The sequence below is a fragment of the Anomalospiza imberbis genome, chromosome 6, assembly GCF_031753505.1.
Source record: "Anomalospiza imberbis isolate Cuckoo-Finch-1a 21T00152 chromosome 6, ASM3175350v1, whole genome shotgun sequence".
NCBI classification, from domain to species: domain Eukaryota; kingdom Metazoa; phylum Chordata; class Aves; order Passeriformes; family Viduidae; genus Anomalospiza; species Anomalospiza imberbis.
In genome coordinates, this window is record NC_089686.1 from 8,549,946 (window position 1) to 8,577,270 (window position 27,325).

The following is a 27,325-nucleotide window of genomic DNA, read 5'->3' on the forward strand; positions in this document are numbered from 1 at the left end:
GCCTATCCTTAGCCCAGGTCACTCAGGATGATTTTCCACCCCTAACTATAATGCCCCACTGCACCCAATTGCATCTTTCCATAGCAACAGTTAATTTAGGCCCTCCGAGCCTTCAGCCCTCAGCTCACTGGCCAAGCACAGAAAAGCAGCATTTACCTGATCAATCATTTTTCGCGCTTCCTCCACTTCTTTGTCCTGCGACTCTGTCTCAATGGTATACGTGCCCGTCTCACTTACACTGTCTTCCTCATCATTCCTCCTGCCCTGGGCAGACTTCACCTCTGGAGGTGGAGCAGAGGCAGGCTCTGGTTCTGAGCTTATAACCACACGTGGAGCTACCGGCATGGGCACAGGGGATGGTTTCTCAGCGTTTGGCTTCCCAGACTGAGCCGTCTCACGCAAGTATTCAGCCATAAAATCCTGAGCCATTTTCGACTTCCTCCCAACGCTCCCGTAACTTTTGGCTCTGGGAGCAGAGGAGGATGAAGAGTTGATCCGATCCTCCGTCTTGTCCCTCTTGAAGGAGCTCGTTCTTTGGGTCCCGCAGGAGTTGTTGGTGGCTTTGCCCGCCTGGGCTGTGAGGTGGGATGGCGGCACTGAATTTCCCGGCTTCTCCGCCGGCAACGCACTCTTGCGCTTTTCAACCTTGTTCTTCAGCCCCGGATCCGTGTCGCTCTGGGATGAGTGAGCGCTGTGCGTGAAGGACTGGGACCGCTTCTTCCGCGGCGTGTCCTCGAAGAACTCGATGACGAAGGCCTGCTTGTTGTGCAGCATCTCCTGGGGGTCACGCCTCATCTGGCGCTGCAGCCTCGTCTGCTCTGTCGGACGCTCCCCACCCGTCGTCGTCTCCTTCTCCGCCTTGGGGTCTTCGGTGTCGCTCTGCGTCCCGTCCTCGTGCCTGTTGCCTGGAAACAAGGTATGTAGATTTGACCTTCATACTCTCAGCTGTTGTAGGCCTGTCATTACCTCCCAGTTGAAATTTATAACTTCAGTTATGAGAAAAGCATTCTGTAAGATTAAAAAACTCCAAAGACATCTGTGTGGTACAGGGATTACACCCCATCAGAAGAAATAGAGAAGGCAGCTTTCTCCTGACCCCACTTTTCACCACTGGTTGGCTACCAAGTTAATTATTTATTTAAAAAGAATTCAAGTAGTACTTTCAACCTCATGGATTTCTGATTTTTTCTGATTCTGGTGGTGATGGGTTTACATACCTAATGTTTTGTTTCTTTACTTTTTCAATTCAAATAAAAATTATGAGATTATTTTGTCATTCTATCCAATTACTGTAGTCCAAGACCACCTCACTAGGTTTTCTCTTTTACAGAGCAGAAATATCTCTGCAGGATCACGAAATAAAACCCTCACACTGCATACCATGAAACCAAATCCCCACAATGAAAGACCAGATCACTGCATTACAAGTACATGCATCTCTGAGCACCCATGTCACTCTCCTCTACAAGGGGAAATAAACCAGAGGCTAACAGAAAAATGGATTTTCAGGATTCTTTACTCTTCCTGGAGATTTAAGAATCATGCCATAACAACCCCATGAGTTACACCATCCTATCACCAGCCAAGCAAAGGTTAAATCATTGCTTAAGAGTTCACTAAGCTTAAACTAAGTTTATAATTATTTTCACTTATGTTAGCAACAACCGTCTTTACAACTGTCTCTATGTATCAGTGCCTGCCTGCCTCTCAGCACCTTAGCTCAGGACTCTCAGAAAATAAGTTGAAGTAAAACAAAAAGTCAAAATTAAAACAAAAAGTTAAAAGTAAAACAAAAAACAAACCTTTTTTTGGAGAAGGAAACGGGTGTGAAGGCACACAACACGATTCAGTCAACGACCAGGAACCTGTCATCGGGAGAACGGGGAAAGAGATCTCTGCGCTCTAGACTGTAATATGTAGCAAGATATACTGGCTAAAACACCACGTGTTTTAAGGAAAACTGCTCAAACCAACTTGGCGAGTTCTCCAAACTCATGGGTGAAGACCATTTATTACATCAAGTTAGCTGTGAACGATTAGAATTTAATGTAAGGTCCATTCAACCCAGGAGTCAATTCTATGAAGAGTTTGCTAATACACTCATGAAGAAAGCCAGCAAACTTTGCATTGTGCCCTGAGGGCTGATAAGCTTCATCCTTGGAAGGGAAAGTTCTTAAATTAAAGGTCTTGACAAAGAGCTCTGATGAATGCAAACCGGTGAGGACACAAGGAAAACATGCACCATGCTCACGGATGCCCCAGCAGAACATCATGCACATCCCCTCAAGCTGCTAAGACCTGAACACCCTGTAGTCTTGATACCAGGCTTTACATTCACCACATTGTTGCTGGGAGTGAATAAATGTTACTTAGATAGCCCTAATGGAGGGCATTTCTGATCCTGGAGACCCAAACCTGGTAGGCAGCCAGCAGCACCCTCCAACACATCTTCAAAATTAGCCCTGCCAGAAGAACACGTTGCACAGCTATCGCAGATAAATGACACCTGCCAAAGCAGAGGCGGATCAACTCCTCAGGCCATCAACACTATGTTTTAATCAAATGTCCAGCGCTGATTTCTTGATATGCAAATTACGCCCTGAATTATCTCTGCTTCTTTCCATGCATTATGGACTGTAGAGAGGCAAATGCAGGCAGTGTTCCTGTGCATCACAACAGCAATACCTGCCCAACTCTCTAGTTTTCTCCAAGAGGAAAGAGCAAAACCACTGAAGCACATCTCTATCCCCGACAATGTTCTCCAGTAAGTCAACAAAATCCAGTATGACAATAAAATAGAAATCCCAGCAGAAACCCTTTCATCATACAGTCACAGTATGCTGAAAATAAGACCCTAAAAAATGAAACAGGGCACCTCAACACTGTCCCTTATTAGGAAGGACTAGAACCAAGCAATGGCCAACATAATAGTTCAATTTCCATGCCATGCCAAATCGCATGGCTGAACATGAGACTTTTATAGGTACAGGGTTCCCACAAATATGTACCCAAACCAGCAATTTGGAGGTGTAATACGTAAAACTCTTCATATTATGATGAGTTTTGGGGTCTTTTTTTCAAAAAGGTCAAAGCAAATATTCCTTTAAGAGAAAACAAGGTCCTACTTAAATAAGTAGGACCTCAAGCACAAGTAGGTCTGGTAACCTTCAATTTCACAGAATCAGCTCAAGCTACAGTTCAAAACAATAGCTTTTCCAAAGGCAAGGCAGTGAGAATGCAGGAATCACTGGTCTCCTCCGAGCTGTTCAGTGGATGGCCCAAGAGAGACACCCAAGCAATCACAAATCTTGCAGAATGCATTGCAAGTTGCATCAGAATCATGAAAGTCCTATCAGCTGCTCTAAGAACTGGGCTCCAAACTTCACTTCAGACCTTTGAAAATCCCAAAAGAATTCCTCATAATGACATACTTAAGAAGACACAGGTCCACTAAATCTGATGTTTTTGAACAGAGCAGGATTTTAGAAAAGCTTTGGGTTAGGAGAAGAAACCTTTTCCTACAAGCACAACAATTTCCTCTACTAGGGATCATGTGTATCTCAACTCTACCAGTACTGTCTCTGTAACAACTTTCTGTCATCCAACCTACTGACTCTGGTCATTACCAGATGATCACACTTAGACTTAAGGCAGCAGGATATCATGCCTAGACTCCTCTGGACTAGAGTTAAAAAGAAAAGCCATTCCATCAGCTAGGAGAAGCCAAGAGAACCAAATTCACTGAAATATCTGTGTTTATCAGCCTGCCTGACTACATGGAAATTATTTTAGACATTTAAAAATCAAATTTTTTTTTCAACCAATTACTGCTGAGTTGGCATTACAGATACAGAGGAGTCACATTAGTGTCCCCAAGCTAACATCACACATGACTTCAGGGCCAGGTGAAGAGCTTGCTAGCTGCATTAAAAATACCAACAGTCATTAAAGTAATATTCTTCATCTTGCAAATTTGGAGCAGAGATAATTAAGTCCAGTTCTCCTTGATGGGAGAAAGGTTTTCATATTTCATTATGAAAGGCTGGATTTTGCATGGCCAACAGAGAGCTGTGTCCACATGACAGGACACTCACTCACCTTTAAGCGTCCTCACATGAACTGGCAGGTCACTCTTGGTACTGTAAACATCATCTCCTGCAGACTGCCTTCTCATCAGGCTTGGGTCATTTTGGACAAGCCAGTCAGCCACTTTGCTCTCTGCTGACATCACTTCTGTATGAGCTGGTTCCTTACAGTAGGGTCTTCTCTGTCTGAGTGAAAATTTTGTTATATGGTCTTTTATCTTTATTTTACCAGGGGTGCCATCATCAAATTCAATGGTGAAAGAGGCATGACTCTGTACCACAGGGGCTACCACAGCATCAACATCTTTTGTTGGGATCTCATGGACCTGTGTTTCTGGAGACTTTGATGGCTGCTGAAATTCTTTAGTTGGAATCTCAAAATAACTTGGCTCTCTCCGGAAGGCAAACACAGATTGTTCTTGGGTATCCCTATAAGTAGAAATATTCCCATTCAGTTCCTCTTCATGTTGGGTTATCTCTTTTGATCTCTCTACAAAAGTGGAAAAAAAAAAAAGGATAAAATAACATTTTTTCAGTACTACTTAATTTACTTGTATCAACTTCTTGGAAGGGCTACAACCCCTCTCTGCTAGAGAACAGATACACTGTGTGTGCACTGAAATAAAACATTCTTTGTGCAGTAGAGCATATGATGATGGAAACATCAGGTTTACTGCACAAGTGAAAACAACATGCCTCTTCCATACACACAGATTGATAACAACAGGAGTGTTAAGACCAAATGGCTCCCAAGGATGATGAGGTGAGAAACAGATATAGCTACACAACTAACTCTAAAACAAACTTAGTGATTTACTCCACAGCTGCTGTTTCTAGTGGTCAAATATTTTAGGGAAAACATTTTAATTCCCCCTTATTCCAGTTTCAGCAGCAGCAACCTACACACAGGAATGTGCAAATACAAGCACAAAAAAGAAGTAGTAATTAGAAGTCTTGAAACAGGACAGCTTCAAACAGTAAATATTAAAAGTGTGCCAAAATTTTGTGTCCCCTATCTTCCCCCACCCCACCTCACCTCCATTACCTGAGTAATGTTCCTCTTGCCTTCTCTCTTCCTTGTTATTTGCATCATCTTCCCCCCACCAGGAGGGCTGCCCATAGAGAGGGGTGCGGTAAGTATTCATTTCTAGAAGAGGATAAGCAGATACTTTAGCACAGAAAATACTAATTTACCAGGTTCAACTGCACAGCAAAAGGGGAAAAACAGCAGGGCCAGATGAGACCATGAACCTCTTATATCACACTTATAACAACAGCAAATTATACATAATAATATATTCAGACTTTTCTTTGTTTTGACCTTTTTTCCTTTTCACATTCTATTGCAAGATACTAACTCCACCTCATTTCATTGTCCTTCATAGTTGTGTTTCCCAGATACTGGCTTTTGTCCCTTTCTTGCCTTACTATACACACAAAGTGGAAGATTTTTGGCAGGACAGACTATAAAACACTAAATACAAAACTGTCTTCAACTCATCTGCAATTTGGGTGAAAATCTTTTTTCCTCACCTTAACTGGGAAGACTTTAGCTCTACCCTTTTTTGTTCCACCATGTCCTTGGATGTGTCCAGGCTAGGGATTTTTTGCACTATTTACCACTCCCACTGTAAGTGACACACAATCCACAACAGGAAATTCTTGAAGCATTACAAACTCAGGAAAAATAGTAAAATCATCTCCTTATACTTTCATAAAGAAGCAGTAAACTCTTGCTCTCTAAAGCTTATTTATAGTAAACCAAATGAGTTGCATAGTCATTGTAGGACAGAGGTTTTTCTCATGGAGAATTTCCTCCAGAAGAGCCAGGCTTACATTATTTCTCTATTCAGTGAGCACTCACTGAAAGATCAGGGCTTCACTGCACCCACTCAGAGGAGCTGATCCACTGCTCCTCGTTTTGTACCCCACAAAACAAGGTTGTGTTTTGGCAGTGCCTTGGGCTGCTGCTGTTTATGGAACAAAAAAGAATACACCAAACTTGCCTGTGGAATGGTTAATACTACAGTTTTTTCATAGTCCAAGAGAAGCAAATCAAGTAGCTTTTGTTCTTTCATCTAGAGGTGACAGAAACACCGGGATAGGTCAGGGGCTGAGGTTAAGATCCAGCTTTGTTAGGCTGCTTCTGCCTCTGCTGATAACAGCTGTAGCTGGCCACGTCTTGAAACCCTGGCTCCAGCTCCAGAGCTATAGCTGGGCTTCTACTGCCAGCTGCTGCTCAGCTTGTGGTTTTCAAGCCACACACTGCTCTGTGCAAAGCAGTTCTCAAACAGCCCTGCAATTTTGCATTCCCTGCTTTAGTAGGGATGTGACAGAAAGCAGTTGTTAGCATAATGGAAGTCAGGAGAGGAAGAGGAATTAAATAACTCAAATTAAAAAAGCAGCCTGATTTTATGTTGTTGTTTCTAAAGCTACACTGACCCAGCGGCCACTACTTCAGATATTTTTGTTCTAGGATCATTCCAGATATATAAACTCATACACTGACAGTCCACAAGCAAAACTTTTACTTTACAGATGCAGCCCACAGGCCTTTTCTAGAGATCTTGTTCATGTTTCAAAGTTAACCACGCAGCCTCACTTCTCACAGAGGATCAAAAGAGGCTGAAAATATTACTCTCCTCCCTGCCTAGAGTGCATGAAGATAAACCATGTTCCTATTATGTGGGCGGCCTTTGAAAGTTCAAAGGAGGAAGCATTTCTCACCATGATAAATTGGAATTGCCAAGCAATATGTTTCATAACTGATGGGTAAACCACTCATGGGAGAGGGGGGAAAAAAAGAATTTAAAGACCTATTCACAAGGTTGTCAGTGAACCCTACTTCAGTGTAGGGTTTGGTTTCTCCTAGGCTGAGAGCTTCTGTCACACAGCCTAGCAGAAACCTACCATCCTCTTTTCATGCTATAACTTGCCCACTAGACCCCACCCCACCCATGCAGGATCTGCTCCACCAGCGTCAGGCACTTTGGGCACACCATGCATTATTACCCTCTGGCTTGCAGTACAGATCTCAGGGTTGATAGCCAAGAGGCAGCTATCTGGGGGAAGCCAGGGGGAGGAGATCAACACTTTAACACAAATCCATTAGCAAGAGCCAGTGCTGTCTGAGGTAATTTGTGCCTAAAGGGATCAACTACCCTATAGATGAAATGCAAAGACCACCTGCACTCCACTGTTGCACGGGCAGCACCTTTCCCAAGGATGGGTGCTGTTACTGCTTGCATCTTGCAAGGAGTTGCAGCTCATTAACACCTCATCTCTCCAGCACATCCCAGCCCCAAAGGGATCCCAAAGGCCCCCTAGTCTAGAAGATGCCAGTGATCTATTCCAAGACAATTCTGTGTCCGGAGGGGCAGAAGACAGCTAGGAGAGCTCACACTCATCCTGCAGGACAGAAGTCTTCCCAGAAATTGCTCGAAGATCTGCGTCCCATCTGAGTACAAACACAGGAGCTTCTGCCTTTTTTGGCCAGGAGCTTTTCTACTACAGGGAAAAGGCAGCTAGGGGAGTAAGTCAGACTTTTGGTGAGATGTCTCCTGTTGATGAGGAACTTTGGGATTACAACTGAAGCTGAAGGAGGAAAAGAAATGATTTACAAAGAATAATGATCCAGCTCTTCTGCTGTCCTAAATTTCCCTGAGCCCTAATAGGTACTTGGAAATTACCCTAACTGCCCCTCTGACAAAAGCTAGCGCAAAGTCAAAACCCCAAAGCAGGCCTAGGAACACCTAAAAAGAGTGCACCAGGTTGGCCAGAGTGCACAGATCTGGGGCCACCAGGTGGAAGACACTGCACTGCATTCACTGCACAGCAGCAGAGGGTTCCTCATGCTCCATGACACAGAGCTCACATGGCCCCACCTGCAATGCCTGTTGCAGCATCTGTGACATTTGTGTGTGTGGCATTTCATTCCTTTCCTCTCCCAACCTCCAGAATGAATGGGAACTTAATTTTAAAGCTGCAAAAGGCACAGGTGGAAAGCTGAGGAGTTAGTATTTTGCTATTTGGGGACATTTTCAATATTTTAAGAGCAATTAATGTTTCCACTGAGCATTCACATTAATTTGTATTTTGAGTAACATGTCAAGTGACAACAGTGTTACATGACAGTCACTGTCAAAGCACACAGATCCAGAAACACAGTAACACTTCTCTGACTTCAGAAAAGTGTTGCGGTTTAACCCCAGCCAACAACCAAGCCCCACACAGCCACTCACTTGCTCCCCCACCAGTGGGATAAAGGAAAGAATCAGAAGGGTAAAAGGTAGAATAGTCATGGGTTGAGATATAGAGAGTTTAGTAAGGAAAGCAAAAGCCATGCACAGAAGCAAAGCCAAATGTAGCGAGATCAGGTCTCCAGGACGGTTTGGATGGATGAGAGATCTCTGAAGTCAGGTCTTAGAAAATGTGGTTTATTAAAAGGGGGGAAAGGCCCTGCTTGGAGTTGCCAGGCGCAACTCATGGCAGGCCCAGGGAGAGAGGGAGAGGGAAAGAGAGGGAGCGAGGGTTCCAGGTGAGGGTCCCAGGGGAAGATCCAAGAGAATGTCAGGTCCCTCGGGCACGCCTTATCAGGGGGCTTCAAGGTGGGCTGGAACAGGACTTGGGCCAATGGGGTCCCAGATACCTGATGCTTCAGGGGAGGGTCACAGGTGTGGGATGAACCATACATTGGGGGTGAGACAGAGCATTCCATTTGAGCTTTGGACCTATCTGCAGGTAAAGGGCATTGTTTAATCAGAAGGGGGGATTGCTTTCAGCCTGGCTATACTATTGTTTTCTAGTTATTCAGCAGTCAAGGTTTCTTATTTCAAATCTAGTTGTCATCTCAGTTTCTGTATTTTCCAAATCTTTTGCCAGGCAATCATATTTATAAGGTTTTCCTATTTCATCTTCCCCAACATCCAAACAAGGAATTCATTCACCACTTCCCAAGGGTAGGCAGGTGCTCAGCCATCTCCAGGAAATCAGGACTCCATTACACATAACAGTGACTTGGGAAGACAAACACCATCGCCCCAAACATCCCCTCCCACTTCCTCCTTCTTTCCCCTATAGTACATACTGAGCATGTGATGTGGTCTGGAATACCCCTTTGGTCCCTTTGGGTCACCTGTCCAGGCTGTGCCTCCTCCCAGCCTCCCAGGCAGCCCCAGTCCCCTGACCAGCGTGGCAGTATGGAAAGCAGAAAAGGCCTTGGCTCTGTGTAAGCCCTGCTCAGCAATAACAAAAACAGCTCTGTATTAACAACACTGTGTTCCGCAAAAATCCAAAACACAGCTCCATACTGGCCACTGGGAAGAAAATTAACTCTACCCCAGCCAAAACCAGCACAAAGAGCTACATGAATTTGCTGCCCTGCTCAGTCAGAAGCTTCTGTCCCTTCTAATTTGCCAGCACAACTGACACCTCTCCCAGCTCCAGCTCTAACACAACATTGTACGAAAAGGGGAGGGGCAGGGGGGAAAGCACGATGGGAAGGCAGCTAAAACAGATGGCTGTGACAGAAGTGGGCCAGGGAGCAGCTACACATGCAGTTGTGCCAGCGGGCTTTGCTCTTCACCAGCTGGGATCCATTTTGGGTAGCAACCTCAACATGGACCTGCAACATCCAGAGCAGCATGTTTGCCTGTGTCCTGAGACATGCAAAGCACCCTGAAGCCACCTCCTGTCTGTTCTGTTTTAGTGTAAGATGGATGCACTTGCAAGAGCAGAGAAACCTGGGGCTTGTTCAAGTCAGCAGTGAAGGGAGGAACACCAATGAAAATGAACTGCTCAGTCATTTTAATGACATGAGACTTCCTCCAATTGATGGCAGCTCGTTACCACCTCTCTCCGCTCTGTGCCAGGCTGCCCAGATGGTGCCAATTCATTTAGACATATTTCTTGGCTCATCAATTCAGGCAGGCAGCCCGAAAACCATCCTTTTAGATAACTGAATTGAGGTCAGCACAAGCATTCAGCCAGATAAATACTGAGCTACCAGTGATGGTGTAATACAGGGAAGACCACTGACATACACGTGTTCTGCTCCTGGATTTCAGTCTTTGGGGCAGTCACTCAAAAGGAAAAATGAAGGCTGTTTTAGCACAGAACAAGGGAAGTCCATTTGCTTAAAAGTCTGACAAAAATGTGGCCTGTTAAATTAATATAGAACTATTGATCATCTGAAGGAGAGGCATCAAAAGAGAGAATGAGACATGTCAATACAAAGGGTGTATTTATGAAGAAGTGAATCACACAGAACACAAGGCCACAACCAGAAATACGCTCCTGGTGATGAAAGGCAAAGGAGAAGGACTGTGTTAAAGCTGCTTTCCATCATCAAGCAGGAAGGAGAGCTTTCAAGACAAGCACACAGCTCCCACTAAACAGAGGGGCCTGATTTCCCTTGAAGGTGTCCCCTGTGGTCAGGACAGGACTGAGCACTGTGCTTTGCCCGAATCTTCACAAAGCTTCACACAATCATGAGAGAGAGACAGTCAGCAACAGCAAATTTCTTTGCTCACAGAAGCACACACAGCTTTGAAGCTCGCTACTCTAAGTCATAACAAAAGCATGAGAAATCCAGCTTGCTTTAAGTCAAACTGTTTTTGATTCATTATTAATAACGATAATGTCCAAGTCCAGAAGATGCAGAGTAGGTTTCTTACAGCAGAGGCCCTGGGGAATAAAAAAAGATGATCTAGCTACAACATTTTAAAATTAATCCCTTACATCTCTGCTTTTTAACTCCTCTCCAAAATAGGGAATTCAGACCTAGTAGGAATAATCATAAAGTAGTTCTCTGACTCTTTGCCACACAATTTATTTTCTATGTGCATGGTTAATCTAGGCCCTGGTCTTTTGTACCTGCTGTGAACATCCATGGATCCCAGGGACTTTCAAATCAGGCTGATGATCACAAATGTATCAATTATATGGTCAAACCTTAAACATGCTACAGTTACCACCACTCTAGTTCAGGCAAAAAAGCAGATATAACACCACTCCCTTAAATTAAAGGCTAGGGCAGTACTGTGTGTCTAAATAGCTATTGCCATGATCTCATGGGGAAAGCAGCCAAAGACCATGGAAACCACTTCACAACTGGGCACAGCTCCCACTGCCTCCATCCATGCTGTCTGCTGACCTCAGCCCTGGACATCAACAAGATTTTCAAGCTGTCCACTCTGCTGAGAGGACTTAACTAATGACATGGACGCTGACCTGGTGAGCAAACCTATTTCACAGATCCCGGGAGAAGCTCCTGCAATTGGTCCTGCTCCTGCAAGTGATGATGCCCATTTCCCTGCAAGCAGCCTCCACCCCTGGAAACTCAGGCCTGCAGCAGTTATTCAGAGGTTAGTCATCAGATTCAGGATTACCCAGTCCCATCAGGCAGTGGCAGCTTTGAAAAAACAAAAAATTAAGATCAGCCTGAGGATTTAACTATGTGCTGAGAACAGAAGACCACAAAGCAGCTTATCTCATCAAGTACCTCAACTCAGGTACCAACAGATGGGAATAGGGATTGTGACTGCCTTGAAATCTACTCAGTTCAAGGCTCCACCTGGCTTCTCGATAACTTAAGGCTTTAGACATGAGAGCTAATCGTTATTTTTAGCATTAACTAGCTGAACTGTGGACACTTTTATTCATATCCATCTCCAAGCTAGAGGATTAACCAAGCTCCTTGCTTCAAACATTTCACAGACTGATGATTTTCTGCTAACAGGCAACACACACCCAAAAGCAGCAAGTTCAACAGCATAAAGACTAAACTGACTGTTTCCCATTCACTCACCCATTTATCCCCAGCCCCTCACCTCCTCCCATTTCTAAGCAGCTCTAATTGTTCACATTGTTTTGTTAAACCTCTTCCCTGAAAGCTCGCATTCCCTCTGCCTCTTTTCCACCCGGGCCCTGGGAACCGATCCTTCTAAAGGCTTTTGTCAGCCCAGACCTTGCTTTAATTAGTCAATGCAAATTCCTAAATACCTACAGGCTTTAGCAAAATAGCTCTTTCCCTAAAGCCTCTTTCTGCTGCCACTAAGCAAGCCCACTCCCCTTAAGAACACTCCACACTTCTTTTCACTAATCATTTCAAATTGCTGCCACTCCTCCCAGCAGCCGAGGAGAAACAGTGCATGTGTGCAGCTAAGGACAAGGTGAATTGTCACCTCGCAGATGAGAAAGGGATTCACTGATCATTCTGCTCACGAGATAGAGATGCTAAATCAATCCCTGGGAGAGACAGGAACTGATTTAATGCTCAGGCTCTTGTTTCCACAGGCTTCAGTCCAATTCAGCAAAATACTTTAAAGAAAAAGTCCTTATTTCCTCTATAGTTCACTGGGGTTAGCAGCACTTTACAGATTTTTTTAGCTCTGCCCATCAGTCCCACTGCATGTGACATACTTCAGTGCTGGTCCCCAGTAAGAACACAGAGCCTGTTTTGCCTCAGACCTCTGGTCTGTGCCCACTGAAGATGACAGAAACATAATGCAGGTCTGCAAATCACAGGCCAGAGAAACGGGTCACCTTGCTGAAGAGTCACTCAACGTCCTGGCTTTGAAGGTGTTCCAAATATCCACTGCTTACACTATGTAGGTTAAAATCAATGAGAGTGTATTTTGGAAGGTGGCAAGAATAAAAAACTGAGTGTTCATGGAACCAGGCAGTAGCAAACACAAAGTGGTTCCAGTTACTGGCAAAGCTTTTCAAGAACGTCCTGCCCCTTGAAAGGCAATGGAGAGCTCTTCCCTCAGTGGGGTTCACCTCTTCTCACCCTCCCCAGTGCCACACCTAATCATCCACAATTCCATCCCTTTACTTTCACACTCAGGCTCAGTCTCAAACACAGCCACACAGGCACAGTCAAAGCAACACAAAGAAAGGTTTTCTGGTGCCAAAAATGGGAGTCAGGCACGTTGGGCACGTGGGTGCACGTGCTTCACCACACAGCTGGAGACAGCAAGGAGACCAGGGAGGAACATTACACTGTGTTAGTGCACTGTGTCAGCTTAGGGGATTTTCATAAGGACCAGACATGGGAGATTATGGTTAATCAACCCACTCCAATTAGTTATCATGAAGCCTTAACAGATTTGCCCAAAGTTGTTCACTTTTTTAGAAAGCTGCCATACCTGTCTCTAGGCAAACTCACCCAAGATGTTTACCTCACTCTTTTACTTGCCCATCCCCCTCCTCCCTGATTCCCCCTCCAACAGAGAGTGGGCAACTCCCCCTGCTGAACCCTAAAGCCTTCCAATTGCTCTGCCATCCGGAAGCCACAACACCCCCACTGGCAGTCATGTCACCAGTATGCTTTAAAACCTTATTTGTTCCTCCCATGCACCAGCAAGCTCCAGAAAGCCATGAACTGATACCTGACCAGAACTGGGGAGAGAGACCTCTCAGGGCAGCACACACAGGAGGCAGGAGTTTGGGTGAAATGGGTGAGACAAGACTGTTGGGGAAGTCCTGACAAACTGTAATGAGGAACACAGAGGAACCAAGTTCAACAAAGGATCTTTAAAGGGAGGCAGCAGTTAACAAAATGGAGAAGAGAAGGAATTTCTCAAATAGAAAAGGTTTGAAGCCAGGGAACAGCAAACCTGAAGCAAACATCTCCCAGTCATCTCCCAGTTTGGTAGTCAGTTTCAATCCCACATACTGGCATGTTAGGAAATACAGCCATTTAAAACCATCCAGGGCTTTGTGAAAGAAATGGCTTGCTGCTTCTTTGCCTGCCAGCACCATGCCACAGCAGCTATACATCTTCTACTCTGAGTCACCCTCTCTGTTCAAACACCAGCTCACGATTAGGAAATTAAAAATAGACCAGACAGGTGCCAGAGAACTTACCAAACCTGCTCTGCCCACAGGTTTTCCAGAACACACACAGCGACAAGGCATGTAGAAGCCATCACACCAGCTGACTTTTTTTTGCAGGGGACTGAATATCCAAAAACCCAGAGTCTGGAATACTCCAGGAGTTTAGAAAGATGATCCTTCCAGAACTGCTCCCAAATGCAACCCACAAGACTCTACTGTCAGAATTATAACCCAGCACAGGGCTCAAGCTGCACTTTGCTCAGAATGCAGACTAACTGGTTCCCAAGTAGGTACCTGTAATTGCTTTCCTCTCTCCTTTCTCCAGCTTTGCTTGTGGGGACTCTGTGTAGACACCGTGCTCCATGGGCTGCTCTGCCCTCTTCATGGCCGTGCCTTTGTAATTCATCTGGAGCTGGCTGGTGTACTTCTCATGCTGCAGAGACACAAACAGCAGTGAACCCCTCTTCCCCAGCAACAGATCACCCAAACCTCCACTGCAGCTGTGTCCTTCAACAAAAAGCATGCACACCTGAGCAGAAGCTACAGAACAGAAGTACCTCATTTGGAAGCCATTAAGTGACAATTGTAGTACACAAGAAGGTCACTGAGACATAGCTCTGCAAAACTACTAATTAGAAAATCCTTTAAAAAATAGACTGAGAAGAATCAGAGCTCAGGCCATTCTCCACTCAGCATTCAAATCCTGAAATCCCCTTTGTTCTTAAAGGAACATTATAAATTATTTCAGGGCGCTCAACTGCAGTATCTCGGTTTTTCAGCAAAGGAATTAGAATCTATTTTAATTATTTTTTCCAAACCCTCTCCCCAGCTAGGAAAGTGATTCTACCTTAAAACAGGTTCCATATTAACACAGTAAATGAGCTATTTAGAAGTTGGTTTATTACAAGTAAATTAATAAAAGGGTGAACCCATCCAGATTATCCCGGAGTAAGTTCAATGAATCATTTACCCAATTCTAGCTGTTAAATTTCCTATTCTTGCCAAGTCCTAAACATGGAAAAGGGCTAGGAAGGCAGTATCTGCTAGCCAAGAGCTGATGCATGGCACTGACAGCCCAGTCCCACAGCTGAACATTACAGCTTTCTTGCCCAGAAGGGGTTGCTTTTCTGCCTTAGATAAGGGAATGCTTGAATATTTCTTACCTGCTACTAAACAATGTTTAAAAAACACTTCACTCCTAAGAGGACTGACTGCTCAGTAAGTAAAAACTGGGAGCTTGAAGGCAAAAATTGAGATGGTACACATGAATAAATTAAGCAAACTTCAGCCTTATTGAGGAGGTGTGGTGGAGCTGGCATAAGTCCCCATGCTCAGAAGAAGACATCTGTGCTCCACTTCTGGGAAGAAAAAAGTTCTGCTGTGCCTCACCTACAAGTTCATGCACTGGTTGTTCTTTAACATCTTACAGCTTTAAGTAACCTTTTTTTTTTGCTTGGCAGTCATGAAACATAAAGAACTTGATCTACATGCTAGCACAGGGACAGGAGAGATCAGAATCGAGATAACTGGGAAATGTATCGCACCTCAGAAAGGAGGGTTTTATTAAGTCCAAATCCAAAGAGAGCCTCACATTTTGAAACATTTCACTGCCATCAAGAGTAATTTAATATTTCACTCTGCTTGACCATCACTAGAGTACTTAGAATTTTTTTTTTAAATGCACTGCACCCAGCCACTCTTACCTTTAGTGCTTCTTCTGGTACTTTGTGTTGAATTTGTTCCAGGACATACATATTCGAATGTACGGAATTCATTAAGGAAAATGCAAAGGAATTGAACAGACAAAGAAATCTAGCATTTAGTCACAGAAAGAAAACAAGATGATAAAACCAGAAAGTCTTAAAATATGCAGGGTAGTAAAAGTTGCTTGTGCTGCAGCCCAGCATGGTTTTGTTGTGCACAGTCACATTTGCTGGCCAGACCCACAACAGCTGAGGGGCAGCAGACATGGGGACCTGAGCAGGAGAAGCCTGGAGGAGCACCAGCAACTCTGTGCAGGACCTGAGGGAGCAACCAGAGCCCCAGCTCAGCTCAGAGCCTGATCGTCTCCACCTGGCTGATGGCTTCAGGCAGACCACTCAGTATCCTGGCCAAGATGGGCCAGTCTCACATGATAAGGGAGATGGATAAGGGAGCAGCAGAGTTCAGCTCCGTGCTCAAATGCTTGGGACTATGGGGCTCTCTTGCAAGGCCTTTCAGTCAGTGCAGTTTTCTAGATGAAAAGTAAATCAGGTCATGAGCTGCTGTGACCTCTTAGGAAGGGAGGCATTCACATGGTTGAGCCCAGGCAATAATCCTCAGCAATGCTGTATTAAAAAAAAAAAAAAAAAAGAAAGAAAAAAGCTGGCATCTGGAATGTCATCATGAACAACCCAATCAGCAGAGCAGAAAGCAAAGAGAAGGAAAAAGGAAAGATGGAAAATGTTAGACTAAAAATAAACCAAGTGGTACTGGCCTAGCAGAGAAACTCTGCACAGCCTGTAGGCGAAACTGTAAATGGAAAAGAGAAATGCTCTTGTGCAACAGGACACAGTGACTCCAAGACCTTAGGAGATGCTGCCATCCACACCAAGCTGACTGCAGTGTGCACAGAAAGCTCTGCTAAACAGAGTGGCACCGAAGCAGCAAAGCAGAGAAAGACCTTACAGCTGCCATAGGTACAGTACATCTTACAAAGATTACTCTAAAACATACATTCTTTAAAATTTTCCTGTTGAGGGCAACAGATTCTACAAGTCACTTTTGTTGTAGAATTCACTTCACAATTAATTTCACTTGAATATCAATGAAAGGGCTGCAGGACTAAATACTTAAACTCAGCTGATCATTGCTGAGGATTGCTTGTAAAAAGTATAAACTGGTATTGCAGCCATTAAAACCCACCCATGCTCCAGGCACTGATTTTTGCCTTCCCAGGACTGGAGCTCACAGCAAGTCTTGTGTGCATTTCCTCACACACCAAGAGACCAGAACATACACAAGCAGCTATATAAAAAAAAAAAAAATATTTGCAAAGTCAAGAAAAGCTTCAACTGAGGTTGCCCGTAACAGATTTCATCACTTGTGCAGCAAGACATCACCTTTATGACAGTGACCAAGACCCAAATTATGATCCATGGCCCAGAAAACCCTCCTTTCCTGCAGATCCAGGATGGCACACACATAAGTTTAAGCAATCCTGATTGTGACAGTGAGTGCTCCTGCACTGTCACTGCTGAGAGCTGAAGTACCAGATCCCTGGAAGACCAGAGTATTTCAAGGGCTAAAGCATGGTCAAGCACAAATGGATTATCATGGGGACAGCAAAAGGCAAAAGAATGTGGCCTTGGGGTCAAGGATGCACAAGAGTTCTCCAGTCAAACATTTTCCCCCACCAAATGGTAAAACTTAGTCTGTGCCTCTATTCTCAGATATGTCTGGACTGTTGTAATTGACATCTCCCCAGAAAAGAAAAAAAAAAAAAAACAAAAAACCCTGGAGAAGACACTTGCTACTTCTAAATTCAGCTTGAGTGGGCAAAGTTTGGCAGATAGAAGCAACTGAAAAAAAGTGAAAAAAGCATTAGATTATATGAAAAGACAGCAATAGGAGCCTCTACTTATCACTATTGCTCTTCAGGCTCAGAAAGGCATGTCAACATCTATGTTTATAGCCAGCCATACTGTCACATCAGGATAAAAAAGGAAAGGGATGAAAGCAAAGGTGTTTTAGCAGACACCAGCAGGATTTGTGGTCTGTAAATAAAGCAGCAACTGCAACCTAGCTTCCCTTGCTAGAGGTGAAATGTGCTATTGCTAAAGTGAGATTTACTCTTGCATTTTGTGGCAGAACCAATTTGCATGGGCAAACTTTAATCAGCACAGAGTCAAGGGTCTGGCCACAAGCTCTATAGCTAAATATTGAAGGCTGAAGGCCTGAAAATTGTCTGAAAGAAAGCATCTGGGTGAAATGACTAATAAAACAAGGCAAATCGAATAAAAAAAATAGGATGTTAGTTCATACAAAACTATATGAACTATGTTTGCTCCTAGCTGGTAGCAGCTACAGTTGCCACCCAAATAAAAAGAAAAAAACCGTAACCCTTCCTTAGGAGGAGACTGAAGAGGCACTTCCACAGTCAGTACTGCCAGTGCAGGGCCTGATCCAAAGTCCCAATGCAGGCATCATGATTAATGTGCTCTGAATCAGGTTCATGGCAGAGAAACACAAGCTCATGAGCCATCCAAAGGCTCCAAGAGGCAAAACAAACACCTTACTCAGTAAGCCCTGGTACCTCTTCATGCAGCCAACAGCACAAAACCCAAAGAAAGCCCAAGTCCCAATCCTCTTCAGAAAGGATATCATAGCCGAAGCGAATAACATCATTCAGTTTCAGGGTGATGTACTTCTGGTCAGGAATCCTCACATCATTGACAAATGTCTGCAGGAGAGAAGCACAGGAATGGGTTTTGATTGAGGATATCAGGATGATGGATCTCAGATGGATGGTGCTCCTGGAGGGCACCCATGTCCATCTGCTGATGGCACTGCACGTACTCAGAGTGTGCCAGCACCAAGTCAGGAGCTAGAAGCTAAGTTCCCTGGAAAAACCAAGACCAGCAAGTAGCTCCCATGGGCAAGTCAGAGCACCCCAATTATGCTTCAAAGCAAGGTGCTGTGAAGGGACCTTTAGGGAGATTTCCTTTGCACCAACTGCAAATGCAATTTTAGTCCCCGACTTGAGCAGGTAAATGAGGTGCCTGAAGTTAGGAACTTCAAATGCTCTTGGTTCTCCTCCACCCGTCTCAACCAGCAAACAGTTGCAACTCATGCCCTTAATTACTGAGCTAGGAATCAGCTTTCTGCTGGATGGCAAACAAGACTGGTGTCAGCCCCAAGGCCTCACAATTTCACAAGCAAGGCCTATCACTGGGGAAGGGGAAATGAAAATGCAAGGGAAATGGGAAAAAAAATTTGAAGCAGTGTCACCATGACACCTGAGGCCACACTGTCCGAAATAACCAAACCCCTCATGCTAAAAATTCACACACCCCTTCTTCCTATGCTCCAGGCAGTTAATTGAGGCTGAAAGAAACTAACATCCTTCTAAAGGTGCAAGACATGTATTTCACAGCTGTGAATGAATGTCTTTGATGTCTCTGCTTCCTGAGGAGACCCACTATGAAACAATTCTCCCAGACCAACCGAGCATGAAACCAAGCGTGCATGTACATTTTTCACAAATAAACCCATGTACTTTTGCAATTACCTGGGTCAAACAAAAAATAAGAAGGGGCTGAAGAAGCCCTAGAGTGCTGATTAGGATTAACCACTCCCACAGCTGGATTTGAGGCAGTCAGACACCAGGAGTTACCCTACTTGACAAGGTGGGATTCATCCAGCCTCTCAGACCAGGAACCTGCTCCTGGGGCTTTGTGCCATTAATGCAAATACAGCTGAGGAAACAAAATTACACTAGAAAATGAATTTACATGTTTTCTTGACTGCAGCACAGTCTTTTCCTTCTGTCTTCTCACCTCAGCCAAGCCAAACATGCATGATAAGACCTAGTATTAACCACAGAGGAAAAATAAATGGTAGAGCAGGAAACTAGAACCTCAGCAGACAACAGCCCCCAGTTTCCTGGCAATTTACAGAAGAGCTGGGAAATAGGCCTATAATTTCAGAATAAAAACAGTGAAGCTAGTTAAAAGGCACAGAATTCCAATTTGCATTAAAGTTTTTAATATTTAAAAAACCCACAACAGTCACATCTGGAACAGGAATAATTGTTTGTGGAATTTTCTTCAAAAAAGTCTGCAAGAACCCATTTTGATAGTTACCTATTTGTCCATGTTTACCTGAGATAAAGTAACTTTAGTAAAACTCTTAATATGGATAAAAATGCTACCCTTAAAAAACAAAAACCTCTGAATAGAGACAGCAGGATTACCTGAACATTATAATAAAACAATATAAAACACTTTGACAATTAATATGAACCAGATTATCCATCAAAGCCATATAATGCATTGCTGACTACACAAATACAAAATAAAAGGAAATTCTGAACATGGATTTAAAATCAAGGTGCTCAAAAATGATTTCTTTAGTTTCAGGGGGGGAAACAAGCTTTTGTGACAATTTTCAAATAAAGATATGTTTCTTGCATGCCAAATTTGGTTTGGCCACAACAGTCTTTTTCAACAGAAATGTCTGATGAGCTGCAGAAGACAGGCACTGCTGTAACTCCCTTTTACCCCACTGCCTCTCTAAGCACAAGTCTACTATTAAAATGTTGTAAATTCTTATGCGTTAGCATGTGAAGATAGGAAATAATTAGTGGTACAAGTCTTTCCTCCCTTGCAAGCAGAATCTTCAGATGCTATTCTGCCACCATGAGTTAAATACCACAGCTTTTGAACCAGGGATCCAGCTAGAGTCCAGACCAGTTACTGGAAATATTCCCATTTCAGCAGGGCTCCGTGCCTTCAGCTATTAGGATGAGAAGGATTAGGACTCATTCCTGCTGTGTTCAGATGCCAGAAGAGGCAGAATGGTTGAGGGCTGCTTTAGCCACTGTTTTTGTACAAGTTTCTGGGCTCATCTTGTGGTTTTTGTGGCTGTGATGGTGGAGGGCTTATAAGTCAATGAAACAATGGCTGCAGTAAAACCCCCACTGGGAAGACAATTATGTGAATCTAGCTTAGGCCTGCTCCAGCAGAGGAATAGCTCGACTTGCATGAAGAAACTACCAAAACAGAGGCATGCTATGACATTTGGACATTTTTCACAACAATGGTATATTTAAATATCATGGAATTCAAGTGTCTAACACCACTACATAAGTCGAACCAGAGCAAGGGTTAAGATTCAGTCAGGCTCAGTTCCTTCCTCTGTGCTCACAGTATTCCTCAGTCTTCACACAAACCAGGCTCAAGGCAGGCAAAAGAGCAATTTTTATTATTAAAAAAAAAAAAAAAAGGTGGTTTTAAGTGGTTTCCCCCCAATGAACTTAAATGTCTCCTCACCCCATAAATCACTTCATGCACTGACAACTGAACCACCAAAAGGTCACCCTGCTCATGCTGAACAGCTGCTCCAGAATCTCCACCAGTTTTAAGTTAAGATCCTCAACATGAAACTGAATTTATTTCCTCCCTTTTTGCAAGAGGCTTTATAATTTTGTAAGACCTGAAGCATTCTGCAAGGATACCAGCAGCGAGGGAAAAAGCAATACAATATTCACCAAAGCTTTACCCTCCCAAGATGAGATGCTACATGACCTCACCTCAGGCCTTGCAAATAATTAAGCATGTTTGGCTTAACTCATGCCAACAGCTGCAGTGACCCAAAAGGGTCTGAGAGCAGGATTCAGCGAGCACATGAGTGCTTGCAGACTCAGCACAGCACCAGGCCACCCCTGCCAGCTGGGAGGTTTGCTACTTACTCCGTTTAAGCTCCCGAGATCCTTCACCCAGTGCTCATCCTTCTCCTTGTCGTAGTTGATTACAGCGTGCTGCTTGTCCACACTGCGGGACTGGCAATGGAAGCACAATGAGCGTGAGAGCGGTCAGGCATAACAGGCACTGGTAACATTGAGACATTAAACTGGCTTGATGTGGGGTAGGGGGACAGAGGGGGAAAGCAGGAAGGATTAAATACTATTTACTACTATAAATAATGGAAGGATAAGCAGTAAATGCTTCCATGGCTGTTTGCAGAGTTTGAAGACAATAGGCTAATTTCATGGAGAAGGGAAAAGAAAAAGTTTTTTAAAAAATCGCTGAAGGCTGTCAAGACTATACCACAATTTCAATAAATTGTATCAATACACACTGAACAAAATCAGTCAAACTGAAAGCCTGGGGGCCAGGATCTGAGCCAGCATGAGCTAGAAGATCTCTAATTTTCAACTGCTGAGGCAAATGGCCTCAACACTAGGGATGCTCCTACTTGGGATCATTTCTTTCTATTTTTCAAAGAGAAAAAAATAATTTTCTTAAGTTACAAACCAAACTTGTTCCCAAAAATTTATACTGTTCCCAGGATTATGTCCTGGAATTGATTTAAATTTCAGGATGTGTTCCAAGTTAGAGAGAGGTTAGTAAACCTGGAATGAGAAAGAAAGCAACTCCAGGAAAATTTAAATTGTAAACTGGGTTTTACACTGAACTTGACAGTGATCTGGTGCCGCTGGCTTTGTCACAATGCACAAGTAATGCACCTTATCTTCAAAACAGAGTGTGACACTTGAGCAGGCATCATGTCAGACTTCAGAAGAAGTGCTAGAACAAAATCTATGAATAATTTTGAAATATGGTGTTACAGCTATAAAGACACCAGACTGTCTGTTTTTAGCCTTGCTGCCTCTCGTAACTTGAATCCTTGCTACAGCTGACCTTAGGCTGGAAGCAGTCACTCCATCAGCATGGACACACAGCACTTAGACCTCCCTGGTACCTCAGGCCAGGGGAGGGGAGGGCATGCTACCAGAGCAGAGAGACCAGCCAGGCTCCAAGTCAGCTAATCCTCATCTTCCTGGGCACCAACCAACAAGTCCTTGCTGAAAGTCCTTCCCTTTTGCCAAGTAGAGACACACCGGTTTCCACAGCACTGCTCTCAGCAAGTCATTATCTGGCTTCTTGCAAGCATGCAGAGGCAAAGATTGTTTCAGGCAATTCCTTGGTGAAAACAAAAGAGGTTGTTTTCACACAAACTGCTACTACTTGCAGGAATTTCTTCTGGCTCTGCCAATGTCAAGCACATGAGAAGTACCACAACACCTGAGAAATGGCATCTCCTTCCCCTGCAGAGCATCAATCAACCCAGGAAACACATCCTCCAGAATAACCCTGAAGTACCAATATGAAGCAAGCACATACCTGGCCATAAGATTACCCTTCCACCTTGCAACGTCCCTCACACTGTTCATGACATGTCACCCCAAGCAGAGGCAGCGAGGACTGGTGACCCCAGGCCTCCAGCTCCCTCACTAATACAGTTACCCACATGCTGCTGGACTTCCAAGAAAGCAGTTCATGCTTTGCTGCCCAACTGATGCTGCTCAGACAGCAATCACCTCCCCAAAGACACAAACAGAGGTGGGACAGGCAAAGACAGCGTGACTGGAGACAGCCCACCTGTGCCTCCTGCTATGCTGAGCACTAAACATGAGAAGCAACACACAGCAAAGCCCTCCCAGGAGGGGCACACACAAAACCCTCACCCCCATGCCATCCCCACACTTGGTGTCTGACCCCTGACCTCAAGGCAGGGCAGGTCTCAAGCATTTGCAGTGAAGCTACTGCTTCTTTCTCTTATTATCCACACCAGATGCAGCTCCTCAGTCCATTTTTCAAAGACCCAAGTGGCTGTGGCAGGTGTGTGCAGTGCGAGGTAAGGATGGTCCAGGAAAGCATAGCTGAGGGACACTGCCCAGGCCCTGCACCTCAGCACATGGCCCTGAGGACGGGAGTGTCTCCAGGCACAGCCTCAGGTGCCACAGCAGCTGATGCTACACAAGTTGGGGTTGTTCCTGATCTGTCACATGGTCCCTCACACCCTTTGGAGGGATGTGAGCCCAGAGTCTGTCCCCACAACAGTCTGGCCGTTTGAGCACTGCTCTGGACAGGCCTCCTGGAGGGCTCACCACACCTCAGCTACAAAGCAGAGGGGGATGACCATCCCCTCTCCCTGTCCATGGGCATTTATGTGCCATGCTTCATGCCACTGGAGTCAAAGACAACCATGCACAGGGGACCGAGCCTGCCCAACAGAGACGTGGGTCTGTCTTCCCCATGATCCCTCCGCTACTCAAAATTGTCCGTGTCACTGTTCCCAATGAGATACAAGGGAATGCTGATTAACTGGTGCAGCAGTGTTTGCTTTAGCTTTTTACAGCACATCATGGAGGTTCATTTAAAGATTAACAGATTCTAAAGGTAGAACAAACCATTTAGCCCCCTTCCAAGGGCAGAAAGGTTTCCAGCCCAAAAAGTTAACCCAGACAAAAAACTGGGGCAGATCTGGTAACTGATTTTAAATGTATCACAGGTCACTTAAAAAGAAGTTTATTTCTGGGAACCAGCTGTCTCCAAAAAATTCAACTTGCCCTGCATCTGACCCTGATGTAACTGAGCACAGCCCTTGGTCTGCTGTGTTCTACAACAGCTGACTTCAGCCACTCAGGGGTCCCCAGTCAGATGAGGGTCATCTCAGGGGAGCAGACATATATTCTAGCAACATGATATTCCCCTCCATAAATGCAGAAAGAGGTCACCAAAGGAACCAATTTATGCCACTTTGTTTTCCAAGGAAGTTTCAGCTGTGTTCAAGAAAGCCCACGGCAAAAGGAGTCAAAACAACATGCAAAATCTGACTCACAGTCTTCATCCAACCTCTCAGCATCTCTTTAAGAGCACATCAGGAACAAGGCAAACGGTTATGCAGTTTGCACTTCTGTGAAATTTCATGCTTTTGTGGAGAAGAGAGGAATTTTCTTAGTTTTGTTTATGTTAAGCCAGCAAACATCACAGGAACTGGCAGCAGGAGTTCCTAAGGGCCTGTCTCCAAGGAAATTCAATTTAAAGTAACTAAAATCACACCTTATTTATTTTGATGCAGACTTGCCAAAGGTCACTCTTACTTGAGAACTGAGGTGTGGTTTATTTCAACATCAGTCACATTTAACATAAACTGCTCTTGTGTGCAGTGCCAGCAGCTGATGGTGTTTTTGTCTCAGAGAGGAGCAGGCTCCCTCAATCCCATTTCCCATGAGGAGAGGAACCAGTTTCCATGCTGGTAACAGCTGAGAGCCCAGGGACAGTCACTTCAGCCCAACAGGCCAGTGGTTTCTAAGGAGTGACCTGCTGAATCACAGAAAGTGATTTAAGAAGCCCGAGACAATAAATCCATGGCTGCAGAGCTCCCAGCCATCTTCAACTTCACTGGAAAGATTTTAGGCATCTATAAATTGAAAAACTGCAATTAAGTTGACTGAATCACTAACATAAGAGGACTTCTACCCTAAATGCACACGTGCAGCAAATACTGAGTTTTGCTTAATGATCAGCCATGACCTCCACAATGAAAGGCAAGACTGATCCATCATGAGTAGACACAGAGGTCCAAAAAAAAAAAAAAAACCCAACAAAAATTTCCAATAAAGTGTTAATAAGAAACCTCAATTACCCATATCCAGATGTCAAAAGCAAAAAATAACCAGTACATCCTTGCAGTTAATCTGTTTCACCAGAAAAGCACTTGTGATGGGGTGAACAGTAGTCCTGAGCTATGGGTAAGAGATCCAAACAACCAAACCAGAGGCAGAGCACCTCAGGTGAGGTTGAGAAGGGGAAAAAAAGGAAGGAAGGTGTCCTCTTAAGCAGTGGTAATCTTCAGGCAAGAAACAAAGCTACACTTAAGGCTTGAAATGAAGGAAGCACATAGCATTCTCACCACGTCCCAATGCCGGACCTGTTATCAAATAAAAACAACTCTCAGGAAAACACGTGTGTGTGATTAAGAATATTTACACTTCTTTGCAGGGAAAACATGGACACTGATTTGTTACTACACTCAGCCCTCATCCAGGGCTGGAATTTCCAGACATTCAAATCACTTCCTAATATAAGGTTGTGCTGCTTTTCTGTCATACTATCTACCATGCATCATGTTTTAAATACCTAGTAGACAAAATGCACACACAGCATATAACTGAGGATGGAGGTACTTTTATATAGCCCTTCCTTCTTCCACAATCATGTTAATTAGATAGTACAAAACACAGGAATAGTACCTGGGGGTCTGCCAGTCCCACAGTGGTACCAACACCTTGGATCACCAGGTTCCAATCAGCCATGCAACCAGGCAGCTCACTTGTGATTCTCAAAACTGCACACATCATCAAATCAGCAAAGTCAGCTTCAAAAGCTTGCAGAAATCTCCAGAGGCACAAATCACACTGGCTACGTGTGCTGCACATACCCTACAGCTTTGTGTTTGGTGAAGGGTGTGATCCAGAGAGCAGGGATCTCGGGATGAAAGCATGAGCTGCAGAGATGCCAAACAAAATCCACAAGGCAAAAAGACCTGCTTAGGAAGGCAGGAGGAGAAATCCAGCCAGCCAGCCTGCGTTTCCCCACAGGGCTGGGGAGCAGACGCAGCTCAGCTGTCTGTGCAGATACAGATGCTACTGTTTTCTCAGGAGAATTACCATGGGTGAAAACCTACTGGTTGGGGTTGAGATTTGGACCTCCGCCTTGCCAGTGCCACGAGGCATTGTGGCACTGGAGATAAAATAAACAAACATGAGCAGTTTCCCTGTTCCTCACTGCAGTCTGCTGTGCATTTCTGGCACAAAGTAACTGCAGTGTTCTGGTGGCAGCATGCAATAAAACAGTTGCTCAAATACTTTCCATAGTGAACAGGTTACATTTCTGCCAGTACTGTACTCTGCACAAGTGTCCCAGTAAGGAAATACAAACCTCTGCTGGTGTCCCACTTTAGAATGGAGACAGACAAAACCAAATTTAAAAAAACAAAAAACAAACCACCCACCCAACAAAACAACAGCAATAATAAAAAAATCCATTTCCAGGCATTCTGGCCTGAAATGTGAATTTTGCTCCTCAAAAGTAAACATATGCTGGATAACATTTAATGACAGATGTGAACACTGGGTCCTTCTCTTTCACCACAAAGCATTTCACAGCGTTGTGTGCATTGGCCCCCTCCAGTACTTTTCCAGAATATCAGTGAATGCTCCATCCTGCCCCAGGCTGGTTGCAAGTGTGCCACCCCTGTGGCAGCCTGATCTCTCCCAGGGGCAGGTGCTGCCAGCTTCTAATGACTCTGCCTAAGCAGACAAATCTCTTCAGCAAGTGTAGCCACCTCATCCTGGGGCTGGACTCGCTTTACAGCTCCCAGGCTGCAGAGGCTCCTGCCCTCAGCTTTGCTGCAGCCAAAATCACGGGCTTTGAGGATCTGTGGCTGAACCAGGGCCTGAGTATTCAAGCAAAAAATAAGGCACTGAACAAAAGAGAGAAATCCCCCAGGAAAATGAAACTGTAATCCCCACAGCTTGGCAAAGGGATTTGGAGGCTGGCACGGTTCCCATAAAAACTTAACCCGTTATTTTGGGGTAAAATGGGTTTTTGCTTGCTGGTTCCTCATTCCCAAAGTGAACTGGTTCAAGTGAACCAGGGTCAGATCCTGACGGCAGGCAGGTAGCATGCTGCCCAAGATGCACTGGCTTTCCCTTTGTTTTACATGGCCACCCAGGAGGAATGGAAAAGCATCATTTTAGGTGGGACACAAGCCTGAATTTTTATAGTGCAGCTGAGCTGCTACTGTCTGGATCAGGATCTCATACAAGGAAGATACATCTCCCTTTTTTC

At 44.5% G+C, this 27,325-nt stretch overlaps 1 protein-coding gene across 5 annotated transcripts in view; it reads right to left on the reverse strand.

Moving 5' to 3' along the window:
* The window catches only part of CEP170B (centrosomal protein 170B), a 58,967-nt gene that overhangs the window by 24,174 nt on the left and 7,468 nt on the right, over nt 1-27,325 (reverse strand). For 3 of the 5 annotated variants that reach the window (XM_068192244.1, XM_068192243.1, XM_068192241.1), the window contains exons 1-6: nt 15,629-15,781; nt 14,220-14,358; nt 5,131-5,232; nt 4,099-4,575; nt 1,803-1,865; nt 157-905 (exon numbers count right to left, since the gene is read on the reverse strand). In XM_068192244.1, the coding sequence (XP_068048345.1) occupies nt 157-905; nt 1,803-1,865; nt 4,099-4,575; nt 5,131-5,232; nt 14,220-14,358; nt 15,629-15,700 (1,602 nt within the window). In that variant the 5' untranslated portion in view covers nt 15,701-15,781. Of the gene's footprint in view, nt 1-156; nt 906-1,802; nt 1,866-4,098; nt 4,576-5,130; nt 5,233-14,219; nt 14,359-15,628; nt 15,782-18,287; nt 18,367-21,375; nt 21,466-27,325 lie in introns of those variants that run through there. The other 2 variants (XM_068192245.1, XM_068192242.1) reach the window with 2 other exon arrangements.